The sequence below is a fragment of the Lepidochelys olivacea genome (assembly GCF_965140295.1).
Source record: "Lepidochelys olivacea isolate rLepOli2 genome assembly, chromosome: 1".
In the NCBI taxonomy this organism is placed as follows: domain Eukaryota; kingdom Metazoa; phylum Chordata; order Testudines; family Cheloniidae; genus Lepidochelys; species Lepidochelys olivacea.
Window position 1 is genome coordinate 241,812,158 of NC_140411.1, and position 21,360 is coordinate 241,833,517.

Genomic DNA, 21,360 nt, shown 5'->3' on the forward strand with positions numbered 1-21,360 from the left:
GAAATGCAGCCACTTCTGGGGAAGAATGCAACGGCTGTTTAATGCACAGCAAACACCACACACATTTTGTACAGGAAGTGAGAAATATCCTATTTGAATGAAACTTCAAGGAAAATTATGTAAACGGCCAAAATGGAATTTGGCCAGGATAACATCCCTACTCTTATGGATAGAACCAGGAAATCTTTAATGACTTCAGGTAGGCAGGACTTTGTTTTAAAATAGCATCTAAATACAGTTTCTCTAGCTGCAATGTGCCCCCTAGCAACATGCAGATCAAATGGGTCAGTACAGACTCAGTGGGAAGAACGGCATCCAGTGTTTTACCCACATTGCTTCCTGCAGCACCTGGATTTTCTTAGAGTCCTCACCCAAGTACCAGCCAAGCCTGTCTGTGCAAGATGATTTGAGATCATGGCTTCAGGGGGTATGGTTGCAGGGAGAATTACCTTTTGACACCCAAATGGAAAAAAACACAAATTGGGGTGCAGGGGATCTCCAGCTCCAATGGGAGGCCCGAAAAGGTACTATCAATGCCAAGAAAGACCAGCCAGCTTTCCTCCTTATATGAGAGTATATCACATAACCATTCCAGGAACACCCTTTTCCTTACCTCAACAGATTCTCCTCCAGCAGTTTTTTCCGTTTTGGGGGTCGCCCTCGTCTCTTGCCTGTTTTCCCAGGAACATTTGGGGTGTTTGTCTGGCCCCCACTTCCCCTTTAACAAAATGAAAGGTTAGAAAATATCTCCCAAAGAAAGGAACTGTGGCTGTCAGGGGAGGAGGGAGAGAAGAGCATGAAAGAAAAAAAAAAATCAGAACAGCTGCTATGGGCCCAACTAGGGGAGGGATTAACTACAGCAGCCAAGGGGGGGGGGAGGGGGAGAAGGACAGGAGTACCACTAGATGGGTGACTAATTCAGGAGCAGACAGTGACTCGTAACTGCTGCTGTCTCCAAGGGGCAGATTGCTTGGAAGGTGGTGGTGGTGGCAGAGGAATCTTCCTACCCCACTGGCAGATTTTTGTAGTGCCATGAAGGCTATGCGTGGCTTTAGTTGCCTTGCATCAGGATTTAGTTGCTGGTGCATTTGTCAATTTTACCCATGTCCTGCACAAATTCAGGCCACCGTCACCCTCCCAGCAACAGCGGCAGTCAAACAGATTTTATTCAACTCAGATTTATTGCTGCATAGTCCATTCCGCTCCACTTGCCCTGCCCTCTTCTCCCTGTTTACCCAGGCTGTGTGGAAATTAGGAAAACTTCAAAGCTGTTGTTACCTGTCTGAAGCCAGCTCTCCATTTGATTTCCCCTGCATTGGCTCTTCTTTGTACATACGAGTGCCATAGAAATACCAATAGAGGGCGCCATTACTATCCTCACCCAGTGGTTCTACACGGAGGCTGTCTGCATCCAAACCCTGCATTCAGTTGGGAGCACGCAGTGAGAGAGACAGTGACAAGTTGAAAAACAGCCGCACTGTCACTCAAAACATGCTGACATCCTTCCACAAACACCCCGCTCCACCCCCCACAACACATCTGTTCTGATGCAGTTCTGGGAAGAAATTACTCTAGAGAAAAGAACACATTCCCTCTCCACCTAGGGAGAGATTTAGATTGACATTTCTAATTTGCATGTTCTCTTTAGTTTTAATATTTCATTTTTGGTGCTCATGACAGTGAAGGTCTAATTAGCCCTGGCTAAAGTCATGCAGAGCATGGGAGGCACTGTGGAAACTTTGCACATAGAGCTCTCCCAATATACTTTAATAATGAGGGGGCACTGCTGCAGGACAGAACTGCACTCCTCGCTCCCACAGATCTATCAATACTCTGGAAGCACCTTATTCGAGATATTCAAGTCATGGTCTTCAGAGATGTAGCCAATCAGGCCAATTTACTTAGTGACATTTGTGCTGTGAATGCATCAATGACAGAGAGACCCTACCACTTGCCTAGATCCTTTGTAACCTGACATAACCCAGGTCTCCAGAGGTGGAAAAAGCATGACTATTAATTCACTGCACTACCACCAAGAACATGACTTTAAAATATTTCTTTTTGATTAAAAAAATTACATCTCCAAACCTGTAAAATATACAGACTATGGGAAACCTATGTACCTCACCAAGAGGCTGGCTCAAAAAACCCCAAACCAACCCAATCCCTTTTAACGTTAATAGAAAGAGAGAGAATGGGGAGACCCCATCACCAATATTCCCAAAGCTGGGTCTGGAGACAAAGAGAAAAAAGGGACCTTAGAGAGAAATACTTCCAAGCTATAGTTCAAATCCCCAGTCTCTTCTTGCTCCCCAAACGGACAGACTAGAAATGCCACAGGAGCATCAGCCCCTAAACGGCCTGTCCCCTGGGTTGGAGGCTGGCTGATGTATACAAGCAGTGGCAGGAAAAAGGAAAAACAGCCTCCATGAAGGCAAACATTTCCCTCCATCCCCACTTCCGTTTTACAACCCAGCCTAGCTCCCTGTAGCTGCCATCTTTCCCATCTGACAGCTGTGGCCCAAAGCACCTTGAGGAGGTCAAAGACATCATCTGCATCAAGCCGGTAATCGCAGAGGCGGTGCAGGATTTCCACGCGGGTGCGCAGTGGCAGCTCCTGGAAAGTGGATTCCCGTAGGGGGTTGGGTTTCCCTTCCTCCAGCTCCCAGCGGTAGTTGATAATGTCCTCAAGATAGCTGTGAAACGTCTGCGACCTAATCAAGAGAACAAGTCCCCCCATTGTAGGTTAATATGCAAAAGACAGGACTTAGTTGGGGTGGGAAATGGAATTAGAAGATCCAGGCAAGGCTGAAAGCTGTGCCCTGCTGGCTCAGCACAACCTAACTGAACTTCATATGTAGCAGGAAGTGGAGCGACTGACACTGGGAAACTTTCCTGAATGCGTTTAAGAGCTGTGTCCTAGGACAGCCAGGGCTAGTTAAAGCTGTGCAGCTAGGCGTGACCCTCTCCTACCTGCTGGTAGTATTCCTAACTGCGACAATACAGGATTTTGCATAATTTAAAGCCTCTTTGTTAGTCTCCCTCCTTTTCGTCACATTAGGTAGCTGTTCACATCAGCGCAGACTCGGACTTTTATAAAAGGAAGATGCAATGGAGCATTCACAGACAATTCCGATCCTCTTCTGCCTTCCTCCATTTTAGCTGACACCATCATTATCTACCAGGCTCACCATCTCTCCCTTTTCCCTGGCCATAGGCAGGTAATTACCAACTCCTGAGCCTTCTTCCAAATCATTTTGAAAGTCAGACCCTTTGTTGTCCTAAAAGGCAAAACACTTCTCCATGCTCAGACTACTCTGTCCTCTCTGGCCAAAATGCAGCTACTAGAATGATCTTCCTTGCCTGCCAGTCGGACCACATTACTCCACTCTTTGAATCTCCTTTGCCACTAGCTCCCCACCTTGCCCACCGTATCTTATGTAAACTTCTTGTCCTCACCTTACACTAAGGGTTGCTGTAAATAGTAACAGTTCTGGTGTAAGTGCTGCCCTGTCACACCTTAGATTGCTGACTGTGCTCAGATAAATGAATGTGTGTCTAATTTTAGATGCAGCGTGTTCTGAGTATGGAAGTTTCAGTCTACAGAATCTGGGTGAGATGAAGCACCGACTATTAAAACTTTATTTGTTACGAGTGGTGCTGCTGCCTGACTCCTGTGACTTGCCAGCATTCCAGATCTGTGGTCTGAAGCGGCAAAAATGCCTCTCTTTCACACACAGGAAGTTCATGTGTCTGAATGGACACTACCGGATAGCCATTCCCACATGCGTTCATGGAGGCACCTCAACTGGATCCTTTTTGGCACCAGCTGACTTCCCTAGACAATGCAGGGAACTATGCCACAACTGCAGAATAGCCACAAACCAAACAAATACAAAACTGTAACCAAAAAAAGCATTAAATCTTTAACAAACAGAGAGAAAAACATCATCTGGGGGAAGACTACTGAGAACTAGCAAGAAGGTCAGATGTTAAGAGAGGGAGAAAGAAAGAAAAGATAGTAAAGAGGGGTCAAGATAGAATGGCAACCTGCAGGACCTGATGCCACATCATTTGTGGAAAAAATGGCCACCTGATAGTATCTTATAAATGAGTGGAGAAATGCCTATGTCCCCACTCTGCAGATTACTCCATATGACCCTGTTTCTTTCTGCACCTCAAGTGGAAAATGATTCCTTGTTGACTGACCCCATTTCCCTGAAGGAGTTTTACCTGACCTCCTATAGTATTCAATGACAGATGCTTGTATAGAATTGGATATGGAGGCTTTAGCACATGCCTTTCTGAATGTCTTTGTTCTGCCCAGCTAACAGGGACAGTTCACCTCCCAATCAAGTAAATGCAATGTGACCTCCTTGAATAGAAGGAAATATTTCCACTGAAATAAGGAGGGATTATTTTAAGGAAGAATTCCTGTACCAGCTCAAGTACCCACTTTGTGGGGTAAAAAGTGCAGAAATTGTTTTTTCCTAGACAAAACAATCAAAACATACAGCCTTCTATCTTAAATAAGAGCAGCCATTGTTGTTCCATGACACATTGAAGGGCCAAATTCAATTTCCAACTTGCAACTGGGAACTTTAAAATGGGCAATGTTTGGTTACTGCCTTGGAAAACCTGCAGACAGGATATCAGATTCTCTTTATAGACTGAGCACCCCTAAAACTTCTATTTGATCACACAGAGCACTTAAACATTTAGATCTTTAATGAAGTCATCAAATAAGAAAGCGAGGCAATATTTGACAAACTTTTAGAACAGATGTCATGCCTGGACCCCATTTCCTGGAAATATGCTAACTATATAAAATCTCAGACAACTTCCTTCCAGGTTTGAAGAATAAAGCCACAAACTAACAGCATCCAAATTCTACCCTCTCAAGTTCAAGATGTCAGAATCTGATTGAACTTCGAGTCACAAGATCATCTAATGAGGGCAGAATCTCAGGGGAACCAAACCGACATTTCCAGGTTCCTTGAGAACAAGGGCCCATGGGTCCAAGAAGGAGCTACCAGGAGCAGTATGGCTTTCTCTGTTCTGATTTTTCTGGCTATCTGAGCAAGAATTGGAAAACAAGGAAAGGCACAGATCAGATGATTGGACCACTGGAATGAGAATGCATTGATTTTCCTTGATCTCCATTTTTGTTGAGGCTCAGAGAAAAAAAATGGATCCATGAAGTTCCCCATTTCCAAAAGATGATTTGAAGGACCTGGTCATTTAATTCACATTCTCTCTGGGGACAGGGGTTGTTGACTCAACCAAATGGTTTGAGTTTTATTTGTACGTAAGTGGCTAAAACTAGATGTAATATCAGCCCGATATCAGCTGCACATAGCCTCTGTTCTCAGGAGTGCAGACTCTCAATTTGCAAACACTGCTGCTGTGTGTTTGGCGCTTTGAATTAGGACAGAATGAGAACAGGAGATGGGAACCAGATGTCTCACGGCATTCCCAATAACCCTCAACTCCATCCAGCCAATTTATATTTATCCTCCTCTCTCAGGCTGGCCATTTCTCCCAGACAAGCAGGGGTCCATATGTGGATTTCACAGTCTGTCAGAAAAACACCCGTGATTTTTCTCACCTCTAATATTTCTATTAACGGTTCTCCTCTGGAAAGGGTTCTGGAGCAGGCCCCCTCTGCTGGAGATGGAAAAACCTGCTGGGAAGATTGTGACCTGTCTGTGCAAAGACTCCTGTTGGCAATCCCTTACAGATAGCGGACCTGCTTAGGTCTCGTGTTGAGCTGCCCATTAACAGTGCCTGAGTCCAGGAGTTGAAGGATCACCACCAGATTATAGAGAAGTTCTACACTATACCTAGATCTTGACCATTCTCACAGTCCTACATTCTGTGAAAAGGTTAGGGAACGCCTGCTGAAGCTGATCAGAAACCCCTGAGTCTATAGGATTTATTACCTGTTGCGAATCCCAGTGAGCTGTCTGTTTGGACTGGGGGAAGGGCAACAGATCATCTAGATATGAAGATTTGCATATTCCTTCTTCTGCGGTTATCAAAATCACCATAACTTAGGCTTTGTCTACACTAGCATTTTTGTCGGCAAAACTTTTGTCGGTCAGGGGTCTGAAAAAAACACACCCCTGACGGACATACGTTTCACCAACAAAAGTGCCGGTGCAGACCGCGCTATGTCGGTGGGAGAGGCTCTCCTGCCCACATAGCTACTGCCGCTCGTTGAGGGTGGTTTAATTATGCCGGTGGGAGAGCTCTCTCCCGCTGGCATAGAGCAGCCCTTACAGCAGTGCAGCTGCAGCGGTACAGCAGTGCAGCTGCAGCGGTACAGCTGTGCCACTGTAAGGTCCGTAGTGTAGACATGGCCTTACACAAAAGTTCAACTGATGGAGACAATGCTAAGCCATATGGCAAGGCTACATACTGAAAAAAATGTCCTTCCATTGCAAAATAAAGGTATTTAAAGTTGAAGGGATTAATTGGTGGATTGAGATATTCTATAGATCTCAGAAAAGTGTATTTAAAAAAAATCTTTCTGGGGATCCTGAATGATGAGAAGAGATTTTCCATAAGAAAGGAGGAGTATATTTGATTGCCAGCTTCAGGGAAGACAGGTGTAATATTGGTCAAACCCCTCTGTTTCTACTGGGGACTAAAAATAGTTTTGATTAAATACCCTGACCTCTCTCTAGAAGGTAAATTGCGGCTACTGGAAAGGAATTTTTGAACCAAGTCCCCAGTCATAAAGAATACAGTTTTGACACCCACAGCTCTAGATCTCACCCTAGACACACCAAGTCAGAGCATTCATATAACTCTAAAACAAAGGACTGTTAGAAAACTCTCCCAAAGATGTACCTCCACAAAGACACTTACAAGTAAGGAACCATAACACATATTTATATATACACACACGTGATCTCCCTCCCCCTGCCCTCCCCTTTATTTTATAAACCATCATGCCATTAATACGCTTTGTATTATCACACTTTCTTTTATATTTGGAGAACACTTAATACACGGGTAATACATGAGTTGCTCATGATCTGTAGTAGAAGCTGCAAAAGTTTCAGGGCAGTTTGGCACAGAGGGGATGGGAACAAGTCCATGGAAGGGCTTCTCCATCTGGGCATCAGGGTTTACACACTTAAGAGAAATAAATACTCCACTCCCAAGAGGACAGCACTGCAGCTTAGACCATCTCTAAGAGAAGCCTGGGACTCCTCCCACAGGCAGGCTATTACTACTGAGCAATGTGTCCAAACAATGGATTTCCCTGCATTCAAAGCACCCTTCTCAGCTCTGTATTTTAGTGCACTGACCTGCATTTTTCTCTCAGTCTGTTGGGATCCTGGAGATGGGCGGGCCTACTAAAGGACCTCCCCCAGCCTAAGGGGAGGATCCACAAGGTCCGGGATCTCAATTAAGTTTGGGGGACAACTAAAGATATAACAGGGACAGGAGTGAGGTCACAGGGCTGAACGAAGGGACCCGGACGGGGACACCAAGCAGAGAGCCCCGGACAGCGCCCACTGCTCCTCTAAGGCGTCAAGGAGCCAGCGGACGCCGCCCAGGGGAATTCTGCCCGGATGCGTGAGACCAGGGAGGAGCGGAAGAAGGCCCTACAGTCACATAGCACCCCCTCGTCTACAGTCCTCTTCCTGGTGGTGTAAAGAAAGAACATTTCTCCTGACCCATCCTGCATGCTGAGTGAACCTCCTCCTTCCAGGCACTTATCTGTGCTCAGTATGCAGAGCCAGGTTCCAAAAGAGATCCTTTGGAACAGGAGACAACCACAAGAAGGTGGGAGGCTTTCAGAAGGGCTTGGGGGAAATGGGAAGATTTGTCCAGTGCTTGTGGAGGGTGGGCTTGGGAGAGGACATAATAGAGCTGTAGACATCTGGCCCACAAAACAGTCCAGGGAAAGACCTCATTCTGAGAGCTGAAATCACTTCTCAGTCAGTGCAGCATTGTTGGGATGACACCATTTAAAAAAAATTATTATTATTTTCACTGTCCTCTTCTAAGAGGGAGGCAGCCTGTGCCTTTTCTGAAACAGGCTCCAAGATATTGGAGCGTGACTGGAAGACAGAAGACTTGCTTTTGTTTACCAATATCCTGATTCAATAACACAGTTCCAGAGTCTATCTCCACTTCCGATCCCATCAAGAGGAACCCAGGCCCTTCACAATGGTCCAAATATAGAATTATTGCCACATCATCCTTTCTTAATGGGGCTACCCACTGCCAGTTGTGTTACAGAAAAACCCAGACCAACTTCTGATTGTCAATATTAGATGACAAGGAAATGTGTGATAACGAACTGAAAACACACCAGAGGCAGAATTTTTTATTGTTGATGTTCAGCTAACACTAGCACGTGTAGTTAAGCATTCTGAGGGTTCACAGATGCCAAATAGTTGGCTGGACTCATTGCTACAATATTCGTCACGTTACAGTATTTTAAGCCTCTTGTATATTAAATCCTGCTTCACCATTTTGCCTATTTTCTTTGTGACAATGAATGACTAAATGCCACAGAAAGAGCTGGGACAATGGCAGGCATGTTTTAATCTCGAGAGGGAAACAACATTATTTGGGACAGAACTAAGAATTGTGACATAACCTCAAGACTAGAAGGGGGCCCAGAAGTAATCCTCCTCTATCGCCTACCCAAGAGTTCTCCAAAATGGTAGGAATATGGAAATGATGAGACCGGGAGTCTCAACCTTTCCCCTCAAGAAACATCGGGGTGAAAGGAATGGTCACACTAGCAGTTCCCTCTACTGCTTGGCCAATAAGAGGAAATAATGAAAGTTATATTGATGTCTGGTTAAAGCTGTGAAAATTGAAACAGACTTGGCTAGTCAGCACAATACCCCCGCTCCCCTTTTTTTTCCTGCAAGGTCCTTATCAGCAGGAGTCTATACGTTCCCTGAACAGATGGTTCTCAGTATACAGAAGAGGCTGTTGGAAAGTCTCCCTCTAGCTCAATAGCCAAATATCTCAACAGGACAGGCGACCACCATGAAGTCCATTTTGGAAGCGAAGAACATTTGTTTTCCCTTATCAGCTGGCAGCTTGTAGTTTCTGAACAGACAAAAGGGGGCAAACTTAGTTTTGGGAGTCACTCCAGTGTAAGTGAGAGCATTAATTGACAGGTGGATACAAGATATTTTCCCCTCCACAGTGAGGGGAATAGTAATAGCTGAGGTCAGGAAAGCTTAGTTCTGAATAAGTAGGGAATTTTTTATTTTTTTTTTTCACAAAGGCAAGTCCTCTAGAAGGAAGTGGGGAGGACTTCTGGTGTTTGTTGAGATGACCTCAGTCAGATATCGTTAGCGGGGGGGCGGGGGGGGGTCAGGAGAAGCAAAGACTACTTCAGGAGAAGAAAAAAAATGTAAGGGCCCAGCTACGGTTCTCTCCCTCACAAATCAATCAGTCTATCATGACTTGTCAAAAAAAAGAAAGGTTAGGCTGACCTTATCAGAAGCAATGTGAGTTACAGCTGCAGGCCTGGCCTTGGGCTGGGAAGTGGGGTAACAATGGAGGCCTTTTTTTTACTGTACTAGTTAGCATTCTTATCTTTAGAGGGGGAGGGAAGTTCCAAGGACCAGCCTATACCCTAGGCTAAAGTCTTTGAAGCTACTGAAAAGCTAAGTCAGGCAGAATGGGGGGGAGCAAGGTATTACCCCTTCAGGGAAAATAGTTTAACTAGTATATTCTCCACCTCCTTCAGAGATTTCTGTGATGCAAGAGAGTTATCAGAGGCCAGTGTAAGGTAGGCAACCTCAGAGCACTGGCTTAGACTGTATGCAGGGCATGGAAAAAGGAGTGATTCTGATGGTCTAGCACTGCCATGCCAGATAGGTGTCAGAGTTATACAGGGACAGAGCATAGCAGAACCAGTGCAACAGGGATGAGGAACACCTTGCCTCACACCACTCTTGTGTGATGTGAGCTCTTCTGGCTCATACTTGGAGAACATTAGTGGACTCTGCAAGGAGCTGTGGACAAACGAAGAGTCACTAGTAATAATGGTTCCTGGGCAAGGGCAGGAAAAGAAGCGCAATGGGGGAAATCAAAGCTCAAGTGATCTCTCTGCAATTTCAAGGCATGGAACGTAACAGCCTCTTGTCCAAGAGACTCTGTCATGTCAAAGAACCCTTTCCTATCCACATGACCAGCTTTCCAAATGGAGACAGCACCCGGATAGTCAAACCTCTAATACTCCTTTGGTTCATGTACATGACTATGTGGGAGGGTTGGAGGTGGAGGGACAAAAGAAAGAGGCTCCAGGAGTTCAAGGGTGGACAATGCCACTGCCTTCCTCCCACACTTTACCTCTTTCCTTCTACTCTTACTGAGCCAATGACATTTCCCCTCTGATGGGGAGAGTGGGGGGGTTACTGCTTGGTTGCAAACCATTAATATGAACTCAGCTGGATTAGTAAGTGGTGACAAACAATGAGTCAGTCTCTGCCTAAGAGTCCAATTCTGTCTCCTGAATTCAACAGCCTGAAGTGTGGGAGATCAGAGGTTTCCACACCCCTGCAAAATGCCTCTGGGTCTTCTGAAAAGGTCAAGGCAACATCAGGACTCCCTACATCCCCTGCCCTGGAATTTGCATCAAAAGCCCCAATATGTCATTTACACAAACTTCAAGCCTCTTAAACTGGCAGCTCTATGAACAGACTGAAAACAAAAGACATTATAGCTCTATAGGCTTTTCAGGTTGAGTCAGGAATTTCCTCTAGAGCAGAGGTTCCCAAACTTTTTTTATTGAGTACCCCCTTCCAGATCTACCACCTGCCCACATACCCCTACCCGTCTCATCACTGATATTTTGTGTGTTCTTCTTAACACTACCCGTCTTTAGCCATCTGTCCATATTTCACTGTAACATACAGATATAGTGTGACATATACAACTGAAAAAATCCCCAGCCCTGACTAAGTTCTGAGCTCAGTTAGACTGGACAGTTGTTGGGCTGTATAGTACCACTGCACTGTACGGTGATTGGAGGTAAGGGCTCTGTATATCAGCGTCTCTGTGTATCTGTGTTCTCCTTGGTTCATCTTGAAGTAAATTAATTACCGTATTTTATGTAACAAATTCCCACAGAGTTTTAAAGCTTTATCTGAGTAGCCGGTTATGAAAATGCAATAAATAAAATAATTAATAAATAAAATCCACTATTACACAATTTCTCCCACGTTCCCCCAGGATGTCTCGCGTAACCTCAGGGTATGCGTACCACAGTTTGGGAACCCCTGCTCCAGAGTGATTTGAAGCAGGGGGCAGGAAGTCTGATGGTGGGAGGGATTTGCTTAGCAAGGTAATTCCCCATCTCTAATGTATATAGTTGAGTGTGTTGGGGAATCCAGTGTCTTCTTAGCTGAACTCTTGATCCATCCAAGTTTAGGGCAAGAAGGAGTTAGTTTATAGAAACTAAGACCATTTATTCAGAGTTTAGCTTGTGTGGCTCAAAATACTCCCATATCACTCCCACTCCATCTCAAAGAATCTTCCATAACTAAAAGCTAAGGAAGGGAGCAGTTGGCATGCTGACTCCCACAGCGAGACAGAACAGGAACAGCATTCGAGCAGAGGGAAATCTCCAGGGAAGCTGAGGGATTGGAGAGCTGATGGGTGCTGTCTAATCTAATAAGAGATCACATCACAGAAGCATGTGCCAGCTTGACAGAAGCAAACACAGCCACTTAACCTGGATATGACAGCTGAGGCTGGCATGTTGTTCTACCGCCCCCCCAAAAAGGGAGCAGGAAGAAAGAAAGGAAAGCAGCAAGGTCACCGCAGCTGCAAACCCCTAGGAGAGGTTCCAGTTCTGCATTTAGAGGCTGCTCCCAGCAGCCATAATACAAATACATGGCATCAGAGAAACTTTTTTCAACTCAGACATTTCAGCACTCCTATACCACATTTATCCACATCAGGGAAACACCAGGATTACCCTCTCACCTGCTCTGAGCCAAAATGTCCTACCACTGATCACATATATCCCTCACTCCCCTTCTCCACATCCGAGGCAAGACCAGATTACTGAACCAACAGGAACTGTCTTCCCAGCTCACCAAAAGCACCAGCGGAGGAAGTGAATTAATCTCACAAACTAGTAGATGGGCATTCGCTAGCATTCCCCAGAGAGTCTGTGGTCTGAGCTCTCCATATGATTCCACGCTTAACTAGTGTTCTCTCCATGTCCACCACTCACCCCTAGCAAGTACTGAGGACTGGCTTAGGAATGACTGCATGTTATTTGGTGGAGAGAAGAAAGAGGGACATCTATATTGAACCAAACAGAAAAAGCTTCACCGTATCTGCCTGTTCTGAAGAGGCTTTTCCCTTAAGGCTGGCAGAAGCCTGGGAACTGCATAGGGGCTGAGAGGAGAGAGTCTATTTGATCTTACCTCCCACATTCGCCTAGAGTTTTCACTGTTTTGTTAAAACAAAACAGAAGCAGCCAATCTGCGCTCTATGACCCCTGTAACTGGGATGTGCTAGGTGAAGGTAGCACCAGAGAAATCACACATACCTGTTACTTTGAGCTGTCTTGTCAGTTTTCCTTTTGAGCTCCAAGTACCCATGTATGTGTGAGCCCCTGTTTTATTTGTCTCTCCTTCTCTGGTAGCAGCAGGAGGGTACAAATGTGGAGCTGTTCTCCAATACATAAAGTAGGATGGAGGCAATAGAAAAGCAAGTCCAGGAAGTTTTGGGAGGGCGGAGGGTTCTCTAGCTCCCTGTTCTCTATGTAGGTTTTAAGCCAGGGAGAATGCGGCTCCACAACTGTCAGGGTGATGTGTGCTGCACTCCAAGTCTACTCTCCCCATCCATGGCATGAAAGTGACTTTCAGGCAGGGGAAGGGAATGTTTGCTCTTGAAGCACTAAAAACCTCTTATTGCACCACATGAAATTGCCAATGTCCCTCTTAAAAACTGCTTTGTTCTCCAACCACCACCCCTTCCAGGACTCTGACATTCTCTCATCTCAGAGCATCAGTCCGTTCACCCAAATATTCCAGAGAAACCAGTTGATGGGAAGAAGAGAATAAGCCCTAAAGAAAAAGAGAGTTGGACCCAAGTCTGATTATAAAATACTCTGAAGATGAAAAGCATAGGTCCATGGTTAAAGACGTTCATTGTTTGGAAGTGCATGAGTTGTATTTTTAATTGATCCAGGACAGGATTGTATGCACGTTTTGCTGGTTTGGGTAGAGTGGGGAAGAAAAGTGGAGTAGTGAGGGAACCCAGAGTAACAGCTGAAGAGGTGTGTTAGCAAGTGGAGAGGAGTTGTATTTGCGGGCTGGCTGGGATGGGGGAGGAACAGCCAAGAGGCAGAGAGTGAATATATCCAAATGATGGCCCAACAGAGTTCAGAAAACATTAAGGGCTAAAAATAAAACCTAAAATATGAAGTTTCTTTGACCAAAGGCCCAATCCTTTACTCATTAGTCAAGAGAAGTTTTGTCACTTACTTTAATGGGAGGAGGACTGGGCCCCAAGACATAAAGGCAAGTTACTGGGCAAATTATTCCTATAGGTTTGGGGGAAAACAACAACTACAGTCACTTTAGTTTTAGGGAAGACCGGCTGAAGATAAAGTGCTGGTTTGGGCAGCTGCATTTTTTTCTGAGCTGCTTAATTGGCTTAAAGGAAAAAACTTTGTCAAAAATTTCTGAATCCTTTTGTTTTCAACACAGTATTATTTTACACAATATATTTATAAAAACACCAGTGCCGAGACTACCATTTAGTCAGCTGTGACAGGTGAATAAAAAATCTGTTTACACTCAATACATGGGAAAAGCAAGAGATTTTATATAGTTTTCAATATTTTTTCTTAAGTGGAACATTGTTGTAACATGAACTGTGCTTGCTGTATGTTTCTGCAGATACTGTCATTGTTTGTTGAAACAGGACACAGCCAAGTGTCCCCATGAGAATGCATCTTGAAGTGCAATCACAGAGCTTTGCTCAGTAAACTAATCCCCAAACCACTCTACCCTCCCCAATTTATGTGCACTTGTCAACCAATGTACACCCCAACTAGCCCCAAACCTGCAGTGATTTTAGCCTTTGAGTGCCATCCTGAAACCATTACCCCTTCACATTCGCCTCAGGTCCCATCCACAGTGTAAAAACTACAGTTGGGAGGAGCTCCGGTTGTCACATGGTTGTCTCCAGACACTGTTGAAACACAGCGTTGTCTTGTAGGGTAGATAGGACCCAGAAGTGTTTTAACCAGGATATGATGATTTCTAGTGAACCCATCACCACAGAATCTGGGCACTAAAAACCGAGGCAGAACTGCGTCTATGCTGTCCACAAAGGACCCTACACTCCAGTCCTCCTGTTTCGGTTGCTGTTAGATTAAAAACCCTGAAAAATAATGCCAGGCCGTTGTCCATTCCTCGGTGATGAAAGGCTTGTGTAAAAAGGTACACCTCATGGAACAGCCACAGGGGCTTTGGCTCACTCTGATCTTGGCTGCAAGGAGTACCACAGTCAGCCCTCCACTGAGAATGATCTGTCTCAGGTTCCTGAAAGTTTCATCCTCATCTCAGTCAACCACAGCATGCTTGCTGAGCGCCGCTGCTTTGGGGAGGGAGAGGCAGTCGAGATAGTTAAAGCCTTTAATGGACTAGAGTCTAAAGATTTGCACTCTCAGGTAATGCAGAACAGAACGAAACCTATTTTGCACATACACATTATAGTGTGTGAGAATCATGGCTGTATTGTGCTCAGGTCAGGGTTTTTTGCTCATACTTAGTTAAGAGCTTCCGTGTGACCTTGACAGCCTGCCCCATGTACAGTATGTTGCCATAATTCAACCTAGAAGCAATGAAATGCAGATCAATATGGCTACATCTGCATCCACGAGGAATGATTAGTCTCTTGGCTGGGTGAGGATGAAAGAAGGCATCTTTTGCCACAGCCTATGCACTAGTGTGACAGAAGGCAAACGCCCCCAATAGATTATTAGGTCAGTGCCCTGACCAAGTCTTGAACGTATTTCCCCTGGCTAGTATTACCTCTGGCTTACCAGGCTTTAGTCTGTGCTAGCTGCATTTCATCCATTTCTTTCCAGCACTGGGTCATTCGGAGGATGGTGCTGTATCTGCTGAGAAACAGACCTACTGCTGGGAGTTGGAGCCCATGTAGTCTCATAGTCACACCGAGAGACCTCATATTCTGACAGACAGCAGACAAGGTTGCTGAGATGTGGCATGCGAGTCAGCAGCTCATGGTGTCCAACTGTCTGTTGTGAGCTAGTACTGCGAACACAGAGATATGTCCCCTGCACGTAGCCATAAGGAAGTTATCCACCAGTGCCAGAACAATACAAATGTCATGTGCCTGTCTGAAGCCTGATCATGAAGGGTCTTATGGGTAGAGATCAGAAGTTTATTCACCTTCAATAATTCTGCCCAGGAAAATGGAGGTTGGAGACTGGGGTGTAGCTGACATGAAGTTGGATTATTGAGAATTGATCTGACGACTGCATGCTTCAGTGTGGTCATGTTGCTTTCTCTGAAAGAGGTAGTCAAAGATTTTGGACCTAAATTTTCAAATCAGAGAAATGCAGGTACTCAGTACCGTGGGGGCTGGGCAGAAATAAGGACTTATTAGGAGCTTAACATTTAGCACTCAGGATTGAAAATGCTACTCTTGATTTCAAGTGGCTCTAGTTGCTCTTCACTGGCTTTTCACCATTAGAAGAGGTGTCTATTCTGAAGAAGAGGGGTCTGTTTTGCATGTGGCCATCTGGACATTCCTCAGTGATTTCACAGCCTCTACCGTCCAATGTTTCAACTGCCTTTGTTCAGTGGTTGACCCATGAGGAGCTGAGGGAAAACAAGAGGTGAAAGGAGATGGGACATTTTAGCAGAACAGAGTTCCGGTCCAGGATGGGGCTCCTAAGTGCTACAAAAATACAAATAATAACAGGGCCAGAGAATGTGTGACTGGAGATAGTAGATAGTTCTAGGACACAAGAATGGTCAGCATACTGGCCCTGTATCTGGACAACTCCCTCTCCGAGGATGTTCAGGAAGTTCACTAGATCTGGGAGCCTCTGAAGATGAAGTCAGACAAGAGGTGGGAAAGCCTTTACATCCCTGCTTGGAGGTGGTGGATGGACAAGGCAATAGAAGTGGTTAATATGCCAATATCCATCTGGGCACTGAATGTCTGCTGATCTGCTTCAATGTCTCGCTGAATGTTTAGGTCTGGCAGAACAGACACGCTGGACATGAAATCCTGCACAAAATGTGTGGGAAGTATCACCCACTTTGGCACTCAATGACTCTTAGGACAAAGAATCCCAGGGATTCCTCTACCAAAAACTTGACAGCTGTTCTGTTAGCCCTGATAAGTATCTCATGGCGTGGTCTTTAACCAGTAACAATCCCATAATTTTCTTGTCCCTAAACACAAACAGCATGCGAACTATTTAGTTTCCAGTGTCTTTGGATGTCCCACTATCATTTTAAGCTTAACTTGTTTAAGCTTGTTTTTCCTCCACTCTCCCAGATCCTTATTACTGTCGACAATACCACTGCCTTCCGTCACTAAGACCCCATAATCTGGGAGTCATCATTGATTCTTCCTCTACTTCATGTCCCTCACATCTGGACTGTGTCTAAAGCCTGTCATACCTCTCTCCACAAACAATCTGAATAGCCATCCTTTTCTTTCTGTCCAAACAACCAGTTCTTTCATCCAGGGACTTCTCTCCCATCTCGATTAATGCTCTCTTCCTCACAGGCTTCCCTGGCTGCCAACATCATTCTCTCTTACACTCATGCAAAATGCTGCTGTCCAGAACATCTTCATGGGCTGGTAATCTGGCCACCTCATCTCACATCTGAATCCCATCACTGACTCAGACACCTCCTACATAACTTCAAATGTAAACATCTCATCCTCACATTCACAATGCCCTGCATAACTCTTCCTCTCCTGAATTATCCAGTCTCTTAGTATGTCACCTGTATGCTCGCCAATGTTGCCAACCTTCATGCTCCATTTGTCCACTTCTCCCACAATCTCTGCTTATTATTCCACACCACATGCATGGGATGTTGTTCCTGGTTTTGTCACCAACCACTCATTTAAATTCTTCTTTAAAACTGATTTCTAGCACAATGTCTATAAAGTAGTGAGTCAAAGATATTTATTTACCTAACTCCATGCTTACACTCCACAATTTCATTCCACCCTGCTGTCCACTAGCCTTTGAATAACCATGTGATCTTATTGCTGTAACTTCTGTCCTTTCTTCCTTCTAATCTTTTCACAGTCTCATGTCAAGAATTAGTTTCAAAGTTCTTTAGGGCCAGGAACATGTCCTCCATCCGTCCTATAGGGCACCTAGCACCACTCTGTAAGTATAAGCCTCAGCTGGTTTATGGTTTTCTGTTGCACCAGCCATTGGTGTAGTTATTACAGCCAAGATCAGCAGCATGCCAGTAAATGTTGGTTAATACAAACAGTGTGTTCCCCATGTCTATCATGATTGGGTTTGCGTATCAGGCCCCAGAGATTATTGCACAGATTACATAGATAAATCCACTGGATCACTAGGGTATTCCACTTTAGTTTTTCTAAGGTCTCCTTCACAATAGTATCAGTGAGCCTGAAAGTTAGTACTGGCTTTGCCTAGATTAGGAAAAGAGACTAAAGGTTAGCTAGCAACCTAGGTTAGCTAATCAACTTTGTTACAGTTCAGGGCAACTGCACCTGCATTTCGTCTCTGTGATCCACCCAGGGAACCCGTTCCAGGCTCCCAGATCCTCAGCCATCACCTCTCTTGGGCGGAGACCTGTCTCTCTCTCCATCCTGACTGGGATTGTCCCAGGTTGCACAGTTCCCTGCCTACACTGCATTATTCCCAGCAAGCCAGACTGACTAAACAGGCCAATTTCTGTGCTTTGCTCTCTTTTCAGAGGCTATACGCACCGTAATTGCCCACAGTTATAAGTGGCTACATAGCTCTTCCTAAGCAAGCACATTTACTCTTAAAGTAAAAGCGCTGCTTAGAAAACTTCTTAAAAATAATAAAAGAATCTACATGCATACAAATAAGCTTACTGGAGACCATCCTCACTCCCAACTCCAGCAGGGCTCTGGTAGGAGTCAGTCCTTCAAACTCCAGAAGGGGAGGGGGGAAGGTTCTGTGTCCATAACAGCTTCAGCTCAGAACAAGCACCCTCCCTCCCTCCATGAATGGGTTAGTCTTTCCTTTATACATTTTGGGTCTATGATCTCGGATTCATGTAACAGCTATAATCAAATAAATAATGGTCTCCTCCTCAGGGCAAAGCTTTTAAAGGCTGGGTGTTTGCATAACCAGAGGGGGCGGGGGGTTGCATTCACCTCCTCCCTAGACATTCTCCAGGTGAACCACTTGACATTGTTTGTCCGTAAGTCCACTCTTGTCTGGCCCATTGTTCAAGATAGTCCTTTGAAGTTCATAATTCCCAGGGCTCACAATAAAATATAACATTTGCATTTAATACAATGAACTCAAAAGATATTTAAACTTAATTCAATAAAGTTTTCCAAGGATTTTGCAAGAAATTGCCACATCTGTCACAAACCACATCTCCTAGTGTAGAAAAAAACACCGTATTCCTTGAAAGGGCACAACTGATATAGCTGCATGCACACTGTAAGGCAATCAAAATTTTTTTTTGTAACATTTATTCATAAAACAAACCTCTGAGAGAATAGTCCTGGAGGTAATGTTTGAAGGATCTGCTCTGTGCAAGAGAATGAAGACAGAAAATAGTGACAAAGGGAATGGAAAAAGTGAAATACATAGAACCATTAAACCTGGTCAGTAACAACAGATATTCTGTCCTTGATGAGTCAGGAGATGACTTTACTTTCCTCCCAAACAGTAGCTGGGCCAGCAATTAGATGGAAAGCCCTGAAAATAAGTTGCTGGAATAGAAGTGCCAATAAGTAATCCTGAATAAAACTCAGAGGAGCGTGGTTCTGATAGAACAGGATGGGATGCTACATTCTGGGCATCAGGACAAAGGATATGACAGGGAGAGTAAAGGAGATCCTGAAGAATGCTGTGGAATGTCCTCCTATTTTCCATGATAGAACAAAACATGATTGAAAGGAGATGCCATAGACTCAAAGCTGGCTTTAGGGATCTGGAAAGAGAGCTGAAGATTGGGTCAACAGAGATTGATCTATTTGGAAATTCTTCCAGTGCTTAGTGAAGAAAAGAGAAGAAAAGAGGGGAGTTTGGGATTCATGGAGCACATTAATGCCTTCTATGATGAAAGCTGAGTTAGACAGTCTCCATCTAAGCAGGTGAGGTACCAATCTTCTGGATTCAAAAATGTCAAGGAAAATAAGTAGAAAACAGTGGATTCTGTTTATCTTACCATCTGCCATAGTCTTCCAAACTGAATCCTAATAAAATGATGTTTTACAACAAAAGGTGACTTTAAAAAGGAGCTTTGAAGGGACAGTAATGGAATATAAAATAGCTTCCAATGTAAAATAATCAAATCACTGTTTCTTTAAAATGTTAAAACATTAAAAATTGTAAATATGAAACAACAAAAGAGGAAACAGCTATATGGTCAACATGACAACATTTTTCACAACAGTTCTAGCCAGAAACACAGAGAACAGCAGGACATTTTCTGGATTATTTTAATTTAATGTGTATATCCATGTAACATGGCCATTTCTTACTTAAAAACAGCTGTAGAAATCTCCTGCTGTGGCCTTTGCCTTTAGCAGCAGCTCTGATCTTCCTGTCTTGATACAAGTCATCAAGCTGCATTTCCTGTTGGAATTAAAGTGGTAGCCTGCAGGGATTATGCAGCTGCCCAATTTGTATCTGTGGACATTTTGTGTGTGTGTGTGTGTGTGGAGGGGGATCAAGTATTTTTAAAATACCACACAATAATTTTCTTATATAAATAGCATATTCTGAATAAGCTATTTTTTTCCTGGAGTCATTTTTTGTAATTGTAGAAAGTCATAAGCACTTAAGGGTCTATACACAAAGGCAAAGGGTATGGGAAATACATTAAATGAGCTAGACGTGTGAGATTATGACCTAGTGGATGTCGGTTTGGTGGGGGCAAATCACATCTGCTATATTAACGTATTAACATTGACCAGTATGATGTATACAGAAGAGCTAGAAGGGGAAGAAGAGGTGGAGGGATATTAGATAAAATATTTACAAAACCACAATAAGCAAAAGTACTTTATAGTTTTATACTTCTGCATAATTAAAGTCAGGCTCCTCCAGTCCAACCATGGGTTCTATATGCTGTCAAACTAGACATGCAGAGAACTACAGCCTGCTACCAGTAGATTGCAAGAAAATATAAATACACAATACTTTGAATAGTGAAGAGGTAAACTACTACACAAAATTAACTCATCATTTCAACACTGAGAAGCAGCTGAATAGTAGTATATAGATGCAGAGACAAATATTTAAGGCACAAATGCAAACTATCTGACCCAAATAAAAGATTAGAAGAATAGTAAGAGACCCATATGGCTCCATCTGGAGCAATTTAATGATCTGCAAATAAAAAAGGAATCCTACAAAAAGTAGAAGCATGGATAAATTGCTAAGGAGATGTACAAAAGAATAGCACAAGCACATAGAGACAAAATCAGGTACAAAAAAAGGTACAAAATGAGTTACACTTAACAAGGGACACAAAAGGCAATAAGAAGAGGTTCTTTATATACATGATTAGGAGGAGCAAGAGTAAAATGAAGGAAAGTGTAGGTCAGTGGTCCCCAACCTTTCTGTGGGAATAGCACATTCCTATTCCCAAAAGACTGTGGCGGGCGTCAATCACCCCGCCGCCCAAATGCCGCTGAGAAGTGGCAGTGGAAAGAAGCCTCGCCGCCGAAATGCATTTCGGTGGGCAGTTCTCTGGCGGTCGCGCTCGGCAACGGCATTTCAGTGGCGTGGTGTCCTGCGGGCACACAGAACTGCCTCAGCGGGCGCCACTGCGCCCACGGGCACCGCGTTGGGGACCCCTGGTGTAGGTAGTAGCAGAGCTAATAACCGATGACATCAAGATGGCTGAGGTGCTTAACGCCTATTTTGTTTCAGTCTTCACTAAAGAGGTTAATCGTGACCAGATATTCAACACAATTAATATTAACTAGGGGGAAGAAACACAAGCCAAAATAGGGAAAGAATAGGTTAAAGACTATTTAGATAAGTTAGATGTATTCAAGCTGGCAGGGCCTGGTGAAATTAATCCTAGGGTGCCGAAGAAACTAGCTGAAGCAATCTCATTAGCAATTACCTTTGAGAACTCATGGTGGACTTGT

General features: G+C 44.2%; 1 protein-coding gene across 1 annotated transcript in view; it reads right to left on the reverse strand.

The window, feature by feature from the left end:
• The window catches only part of CECR2 (CECR2 histone acetyl-lysine reader), a 146,642-nt gene that overhangs the window by 53,413 nt on the left and 71,869 nt on the right, over positions 1-21,360 (reverse strand). Inside the window, exons 3-5 of the mRNA XM_084637683.1 lie at positions 2,531-2,714; positions 1,279-1,418; positions 614-718 (exon numbers count right to left, since the gene is read on the reverse strand). Of these exons, the coding sequence (XP_084493809.1) occupies positions 614-718; positions 1,279-1,418; positions 2,531-2,714 (429 nt within the window). The remainder of the gene's footprint in view (positions 1-613; positions 719-1,278; positions 1,419-2,530; positions 2,715-21,360) is intronic.